The sequence below is a fragment of the Corvus brachyrhynchos genome, unplaced genomic scaffold, assembly GCF_000691975.1.
Source record: "Corvus brachyrhynchos isolate BGI_N302 unplaced genomic scaffold, ASM69197v1 scaffold158, whole genome shotgun sequence".
Lineage (NCBI taxonomy): Eukaryota > Metazoa > Chordata > Aves > Passeriformes > Corvidae > Corvus > Corvus brachyrhynchos.
Window position 1 is genome coordinate 1404025 of NW_008239756.1, and position 8301 is coordinate 1412325.

Sequence of the window (8301 nt, forward strand, 5' to 3'; positions counted from 1 at the left end):
CCCCCCCGCCGCGGGGCTGGCCCGGCGGTAGCGGGAGGGAATAACGGGAATAACGAACGAGGAAACAAGGCGTAAACAATTCACCATGGGCAATTCAGACGAGCGAGCCGCAGGAGCTGTGGGACTTTTTGCTCTCCCTGCGATGGCATTAGTCCAGACCACGAGGTGTTTCCTGGAACAGATCCTCCCTGTAAACGGGAGCTACAGCAAAGCTCAAGCCCTCATCTAGAGACCCTTGGAAAAGCAAAGGTGAGGTGGGATTACCTGGAGCCCCAGGGGACCGAGGTGAAGGGAACGGAGAAGCACACAGCAAACAGCTTCCACTGCTGCTCACTCCAGCGAGGGGAACATCCCCGGAATTTAATGTCCAGAGTCTCTTCCAAGCCCCACAGGTGAACAAACAGATACTCCAAGGCTGATTTCCTTTGCGCTTCCGGCGGCACAGACCCACCGGGAGGAACTGGAGTCCAAGCACACGCGTCAACAACTGTTTTCCCACTTGCCCCTCTCTCCACATTTTCCCTTTCCAGTGGGATGCAGGTGCCGTCCCCCAGAAGCGGGAAAACTGCCTGGAAAGCCGGGGACGCCGGGAGCCAGCACCCCAGTTGGACGCCCAGCTTTTTTTTTTTTTCCCCCCCCAAATAAAGGTTTGGAAAGCTGAGTTTCACGAGAACTAGATCATACTTTGATTATTCTTAACTTGGAGTTTCCCTTGGCATCAAAAGCCAGTTGCGACCAGCTGCTTTCAGTCAATTACCCGGGCACACCTGCACAGGGAGCTGCTAGTCCCGAGGGGCCAATGGAGGCACCCCAACGTCCCTCCAGGAACGATGGAGCATCCGGCAGGAGCTGGGGAGCAGCTGGATGCACCCGGGCACCTGAGCAGGCGGGGCAGCGTGTGGGGTGCCAGGGGAAAAGTTTCGGCTTTCTGCTTTCATCTTGTCAGTCCCTTCCCAGAGCCCCTAGTCCCTTCACTGTGGCCCCAGAAAAGGGGTTTAAACTGGGGGAAAAACTTCCTTTTCCATAATTGTCTGTGTTCAAATTGAGGGGGAATCCCCTTCCCCTGCGATTTTAATGGTATCATTTGAAGGAAGCCCTGCCTTTTCTATGCTGTTAGGGGCATCAGTTGACAGGGAATCCCCATTTTCCATTGTTGTCTAGTTTAAATGGAAAGGGAAAAACCTCGACCGGGCTATTTTATGGGTTGGAATTAAGGGTAACTCCCACGTTTTCATCATCCTAATGTTTAAATTGAGGGGGAAGCCCAGCTGTCCCTCCTTTTTAAGAGTTTGAACTGAGGGGAAAAAAATCCCCCTTTTTCCATCACTCAAGAGATTTAAAGTGGGAAAAACCCCTCTTTTCCTAATAGTTTAGGGGATTACATTAAAGGAGAGAAGCCATTTATTTGCTATTGTATTGGTTTAAGTGGAGGCAAACACCCTCTGTTTCCTCATTTTAAAAAGTTTAGTTGAAGGAAGCTCTCCCTTTTTCAGCATTTTAAGGGTTTAAATCTGTATTTTAAGGCACTTCTACCTGTGCCCCAGTAACAAATATCTCACACGGGAGGGAGCCCAGCAGGTAGGCAGCCCTAACGCTGCCCGGGGGGTCAATTATTTTTTTTTATAATGTATATAGCACTAATTAGAGGTCCTAGTGAGAGTTTCACTATTTGTATCATTGCTATTTTTCTCCACTCTACTTAGTCACATGTGGAATACTTAGTAATCACTAAGGAACAATTATGCAAATTAGCAACTCATTATCCCACTTATCTATACTACCCTGCCAAAACACAAAGTTTTATTCCTTACCCAGTCTCTGCCCTTTTGCTCAATGTAGTTGCAGTAAAAAAGAAAGTATGTAGTAAAAAAAAGAAAGCACAACAAGTATTTTTCTCTATGCAGCTCCTTACTCATCTTGAATTTGAGACAGAGGAGCCAAGCAACCATGGCTCCTTTGAGAGCTTTTATACCTTGTGGTATTTGCCCCCTCCCTTTTCCCGGCATTGTGGGAATGAGAGGCGGGCCCAGCCGGGGGTATATCAACCCCAGCCTTTACCGGAGGGGCTTATGCTTTCTCTGGGATTGAGGGGGGTAAGAGGTCTTGTCTTGCTTTGATAAGGGGGGGTCTTTCAGCTCATCTCAGCTTTTCTTTTTAATAAAGGCTTTGAAGACACAATGAAGAAAATGGCATGGAACGTAGAGAGTATTTATGCTCGTGATTTTGGGTTGGGTGTTCAGGGGTGATAAGGTGCTTGTGTAATTTTGGTTTTTGTTCTTGTGGTTTTTTTTGGTTTTTTTTTTTAGGAGCCTTGTAATTTCTGGCTTGTATTAAGTATGATGCTTTAAATTTTCTCAGCACATTCATTGTGTCACAAAATAGACCTGCCCCGTGTCAAAGATGACATCTGAAACTGAGGCTTCTGATAGGTAAGTTGTGTATTGTGTCCAGGAGAGGGAGCATGAGCAGGGCAACTGGTTTAGGAAGAGCCAGGAGGGGTTTGGAAAGCCCCACAGTGGGAAACACTGTCCATTTGGGGCCCCCTAAGGCTTTTCCTCAAGCGCAGCAGATGCATTTACGTGTCTTAAAGCATCCAAATGCATCCATTGCACTCACAGAAGCACAGTGTAACTTTGTCCCTCGCTAACCCAGGTGCCCATTGAAATAAGGGCCACAGCTTTTGACTTGGGACAAAGCCGGAGACTCAAGGACCTGAGCACACTTAGGGTGAGTAGCTGAATTGCTGGGATTTGGCCCATATGCTGCTAAACTTGTGCACTGATTTTGGTTTTCTTTATCATAGCTGACTAAGAGGCTAACCTGGCTATCACAGGGCCTTCGAGATAGCTGAGGAAGACTCATTTTGCCTCCAAAGCGGTTTCACGTTGCCAGTCATCCGAAAGATAAGTCGGGGGCTTTGACTCGGAGATGGGATGATAGCAGGGTGGAAATTCCTGAGAGAGATTTAATAATTAGTGCAGGGGTAAGGGATGTCCTCCAAGTGGCCTCTTAGGACAGCTAAAGGCAGTGGCTCTACTTTGGATTGCAGCCATACGGTGTGCAGAGCAGTTCCAGTCTGTCTTGTGTTGTCTAGCATGTTGTGTTGTCTAACGTGGGATCCTTTGGATCTCTGCCTTTTCCCCTCGAGGGCCTTATCGCAAGCATTGTCGTCATCTCTAGGTTCTTGAACGTTTCCACTTCTTGGCATGATACCAATATAGTTTGTTCTTCTACTGGCGGGCTTGGCCGCGTCTCGGAAGCATTGAGTCAGATGTCTTTTGTGTCCTTGCCCCCATCCATATTGCCATCCATCCTTTCTGGCCGTGAATTGTAATGTCCTGGGGTTTGTAAGGCTATGGGGAGCGTTCTGAACGCAGCATTATCTTACAGCCATTTTGATCATTGTGACTGACAGTTCTTGTAACAGGCCACTCTGTTACATTCTTGTCTTCCCCTCCTTAGAGCCTCCTCCATCTAGCATTGCCATGCCATCGGTCGTCTCTTTTGGCATCGTCTCGGTCCTTGCCATCATTCTTCTCCCCAAGGGCTTTTTGTTTATCATTCTTGTGTCATGCTGTTTGTAGCATAATATGTTGCTTGTGTTTAGCCTGGAACTGCTCTGCCCTGTGGAATAGAATGGGGGGGTAGGTGGAATAGAAAGAAGACTTTACAGGTAAGCTTTAGCTTTGCTTAACCACCCGAGTCACACCTCAGACAGAGCGACCGTGGCCGGTCTGTGCGGGGTTCGGCGGGAGCGGTACAGCGGCGTCTCACAGTTTTCTAGCCATTCGTCTTAATGTATGCTGTTGTTGGATCCTAGGCGGTTTGCTTTGAGAAACGACAACTTGGGAAAGGTTAAGCTTTCCCTGTGTGTCTGAGTAACTTTGACAAATAATCTTTTTGCAGAGGCGGAGGGATAGGATGGAAACCCGATAACGAACAGAGGAGGCCAGAGGAGCACGGCGACGAGGCGGGTCGGCACCCGACCTCCGAGCGACGGCCTGACTTTTGGCTCTACATTCCCTCGTTGTTTGGCTCTTCGTTTCATTTTGAACACGCGAAGCGCTCGGCACGGCCGGCTGTTGGCACCGGGGAGACCGTGAGCTAGCCGAGAACTGGTGACCAAGATAACTATTGATTCCAGCACAGAACTAGATGCTACCAGAGTTGTTGTATTAGTGATAAAACTGTAAGCATACTTGGGTTTTTTGTATTTTACAGGTGGTCCGCAGCATTCAAATCACTATTCCAATATGACAGAGACCCCTGCGGAAAGAGGTCACGGTCAAGCGGTTTCAGACAGAAACTGCCACGCTAAAGTGATGCTTTTGGACCCTGCGTGGGTACGTGCCTTTCCTTTTTGTTCTGCCCCTTCTCCCCCAGGAAGGTTGGTCATCGCTTGGCTTTTCAGGGGAGGTGTAAATGGTGGCCATGTTATAGCATTGTTCCTTGTCTCTATTTTTAGGAAGTAAAGCTGGATATCAGCAGTCAAGGTGGATGGAGCGAGGTGAGCAGTGACTGGTGGACTGAACCACTTGTTATTCCTTGGGTGCCAAATTCTGGTAAAGCTCTAAGCATCCATTGTCATTTGTCCTTTTTAGGGAGTTCTCTTTATTATGCCGAGCCCCCTCACTGACAGGCCGACGGACCCGGTTCACCGCCCTCATGAGCCCTCCGGAAGTATTATGGGACTCTGCGATGAAGCCTGTACCTTTTCCATTCGAAGGTGCTGTCCGGGTAGCCTTGGGCAACGGCAGAGGAGTTGCGGCGAGTTGGGGAGGGAGGGAGGAGGAGCGAGGGTCCTCTCAAGTTTCAGCAATGCCACATCACCTCGTCTCCTCTTAACCCAGGTGTACCCTGCAAAGCGCGGCTGAAGCGTGCGGCCCGAGGACCACGGCCTTCTTAGGAGACGGTGAGTGGCAGAATTGTTGGGTTTTGGCCGACGTGCCACTAAGTTCCTGTACTGATGCTCAGTTCTCTTTATTGTAGCCGACTGAGAGACAATGGCCCGGCGATGGCAGGAACTTCCCGGATGGCAAGGTGGCATTCTGTTGCGCCCGAGGAGGATTTGCGTCCCCAGATGTCTAAGAGATAAGTTGAGGGATACGATCCACAGAGGGAATGAAAACAGGATGTTGGGGCTCAGCAGGAGGGATTTTTGAGTCCGCTTTGGAGGCGGGGATGTCCAGGGAGGGGCCCCTTAGCCCATATAAAGGGAAAGTCTCACGTCTGATCTCAATGCCAAGGTGTGCGGGGCAAAGCAGTCCCGGTGCACATTGTATCACCTGTCTGTCATGCATTCTGTATGTTTTGGGCATCTCGTGTCTCATGTCTTTAGTCTTAGCCCTTCGATGTGCTTGTGGTCATTCTTCTTGCTGAGAGTTTTTTCTCCCCTTTGCATCTCCTCGTTTGTCATCTCCCATGTCACGGGTGCCTGCACGGGTTTGGCCCGGAGCTGCTCTGCCCTGCTGCACACTCTGGCCTATAGAATAAGGCCCGGGGACTTGAAATTTGTAATGTAGGGTGTAGTTTGGCCTCTAGATAATATTCCGAGATTGACACAAGATAGCTGGAGCTGTTAAGTTCTCATGCAGCTCTTTGACTTTTGTCATCACTTTCTTTCAGATGCAGATGGATTAAATCCGTGGCAGAGCGCCCCACACCGGGTGAGGGGGTTCCGGCAGGAAGGTCGGTCACCATTTGTGTTTGCAGGGCAAGAGTAAATGGTGGCTATGTTTACAGCATTGTTCCTTGTCCTTATTCCTAGGAGGTAAAGCCAGATGTCAGCAGGCAAGGTCAAGTGAGCAAGGTAAGCGGTGACCGGTAGACTGAACCAGTTGTTACTGCTTGGATGCCAAGTTCTGGTAGCTTAAGCTTTAAGCTTAAATCGTCATTTGTGTGTTTTAGGCGGTCCACTTGTATTATGCCAAACCCCCTCACTGACTGGCTGACAGACCCAGCTCGCCGCCCTCATGAGCCCTCCTGAAGCGTTACGGCACTCTGCGACGAACCCTTTACTTTTGCCTTTCAAAGGTGACGTCTGGGTAACCTTTGGCAGTGGCCGAGGAGTTGTGGTGAGTCGGGGAGGGAGGGAGGAGGAGCGAGGGTCCTCTCAAGTTTCAGCGATGCCGCATCACCTCGTTTCCTCTTAACCCAGGTATGCCCTGTGATGACGGCATCGGCCTCTGACCGTAACCAAAGCGTGCGGCCCGAGGACAATGGCCTTCTTAGGAGACGGCGAGTAGCCACCTTTGGCAGTGGCCGAGGAGTTGTGGTGAGTGGGGGAGGGAGGGAGGAGGAGCGAGGGTCCTCTCAAGTTTCAGCGATGCCGCATCACCTCGTTTCCTCTTAACCCAGGTATGCCCTGTGATGACGGCATCGGCCTCTGACCGTAACCAAAGCGTGCGGCCCGAGGACAATGGCCTTCTTAGGAGACGGCGAGTAGCAGAGTTGTCGGGTTTTGGCTGATGTGCCACTAAGTTCATGCCTTGATGTTTGATTTTCTTTATTGTAGCCGACGAAGAGGCAGCAGGAACTTCCCAGACAGCGAGGCGGCCTTATTTTGCACCCGAGGCAGATTCCCATCCCCGACGTCCAAGAGATAAGTTGAGGGTTACGACCCACAGAAGGGATGAAAGCCGGGTGCTGGGTCAGGACTTGCCGGGGGGGATTTTTGAGTCACCTTTGGAGACAGGGATGTCCAAGAAGGGGCCCCTTAGCCCACCTAAAGGACAAATCTCACTTTTGATCACAATGCTGAGGCGGGCAGAGCAGTCCCGGTGTGTGTCGTGTCACTTGTCTATTGTATGTTCTGTGTCTTTTGGGCATCTCGTGTCTTAGGTCTTTTTCCTTAACCCTTCGAGGGGCCAGCTTATCGGAAAGGCTGGGCATCATCCTTAGCGTCTTCGGCCGGGTGCCGATACCGTCAGACCTTTGACTGACGAGCACCGATGCACATCGGAATCACATCTCCCTTTAGAAGCATTGAGTTAGAGGTCTTTTATGGTCTTGTTCTGAGCTATATTCACAGCTGTGCACCGCAGTGATCCATTACAGAGGATTAGGACTTGTCAGAATGCAAAGAGCGGTAGAGGATTCTGACCGTACGATTCTCGGGCATCCGTCTTTGCGGTTCTCAGAATAAGCCCTTCTGTTAGCATCTTCTTCGAGCCTTGTTGGTCTCGCTGCGATCATCTCGCTCCACATTCTCTCGGTCCTTGCGGTCATTCCTCTTGCTGGAGTTTTCTCTCTTCATTGCATCTCCTCATTTGTCATTTCCTGTGTCACAGGTGCCTGCATGGGTTTGGCCTGGAGCCGCTCTGCCCTGCCGCGTAGTCTGGTGTATGGGTGTAGTAGGACAAGTCCCAAGGCCTTGAAATCTGTAATGTAGGGTGTAGTTTGGCCTCTAGCCGGTATTCCTAGATTGACACAGGATGCCTGGAGCTGTTAAGTTATCATGCAGGACTCTGACTTTTGTCATCGCTTTCTTTCAGATGCAGACAGATGAAATCTGTGGCAGGGCGCCCCAGACCGGGTGAGGGGGTTCCCACAAGAAGGTCAGTCACCGTTTGTGTTTGTGGGGCAACTGTAAATGGTGGCTATGTTACAGCATTGTTCTTTGTCTTTGCTTTCAGGAGGTAAAGCCAGATAGCAGCAGTCAAGGTCGATGGAGTGAGGTAAGCAGTGACAGAATGAGTTGTTATTGCTTGGTTATCAATTTCCGGTGCAGTTCTAAGCATCCATTGTCATTTGTGTGTTTTAAGCGGTCCGCTTGTATTACGCCGAAACCCCTCGCCGACCGGCCGATGGACCTGCTTCGCCACTGTCGTGAGCGCTCTGGAAGTATTACGGGACTCTGCAATGAAGCCTTTACATTTTCTGTTCTGAGGTACCTTCCGGTACATCCATGGCCGAGGAGTTGTGATGAGGCGGGGAGGGAGGGTCCGCTTAAGTTTCAGCAATGCCACAACACCTTGTCTCCTCTTAACCCGGGCATACCCTGTGATGACGGCGTCGGCCTCGGAGCGTGGCTGAAGCATGCGGTCTGAGGACCCCGGCCTTCTTAGGAGATGGTGAGTAGTGGAATTGTCGGGGCTTTGGCCGACGTGCCACTAAGTTCCTGTAGTGATCTTTGGTTTTCTTTATTGTGGCTGACTAGGAGATGACAGCCCGGTGACGACAGGAGCTTCCCAGAGGGTGAGCCGGCCTTCTGTTGTGCCTGAGGAGGATTCCCATCTCCAGATGTCTGAGAGATAAGTTGAGGGCTACAATCCACTGAGGGAATGAATGTGAGGTGTTGGG

The 8301-nt window shown here is 50.5% G+C and overlaps 2 protein-coding genes across 6 annotated transcripts in view; one reads left to right on the forward strand and one right to left on the reverse strand.

Moving 5' to 3' along the window:
* The window catches only part of CHERP (calcium homeostasis endoplasmic reticulum protein), a 15563-nt gene extending 13557 nt beyond the window's left edge, over positions 1–2006 (reverse strand). Inside the window, exon 1 of the mRNA XM_017742476.1 lies at positions 1973–2006. Within this exon, the coding sequence (XP_017597965.1) occupies positions 1973–2006 (34 nt within the window). The remainder of the gene's footprint in view (positions 1–1972) is intronic.
* LOC108448704 lies at positions 7–8295 on the forward strand. Of its 5 annotated transcripts, XM_017742539.1 has the most exons (13): positions 7–249; positions 2307–2429; positions 2653–2727; positions 2804–4118; positions 4222–4343; positions 4466–4507; positions 4602–4726; positions 4851–4912; positions 6515–6605; positions 7494–7556; positions 7635–7676; positions 7764–8072; positions 8159–8295. In XM_017742539.1, the coding sequence occupies exons 5-11, from the start codon at positions 4254–4256 to the stop codon at positions 7639–7641; spliced, it is 480 nt and encodes a 159-aa protein (XP_017598028.1). In that variant the 5' UTR covers positions 7–249; positions 2307–2429; positions 2653–2727; positions 2804–4118; positions 4222–4253; the 3' UTR covers positions 7642–7676; positions 7764–8072; positions 8159–8295. The 5 variants fall into 5 exon arrangements, 4 of the variants coding, with proteins under 4 accessions (XP_017598028.1, XP_017598029.1, XP_017598027.1 ...); XM_017742540.1 differs by lacking the exons at positions 6515–6605; positions 7494–7556; positions 7635–7676; positions 7764–8072; XM_017742538.1 differs by lacking the exons at positions 7635–7676; positions 7764–8072; positions 8159–8295 and having other exon boundaries at positions 6515–7626.
* The last annotated feature ends 6 nt before the right edge of the window (positions 8296–8301 follow it).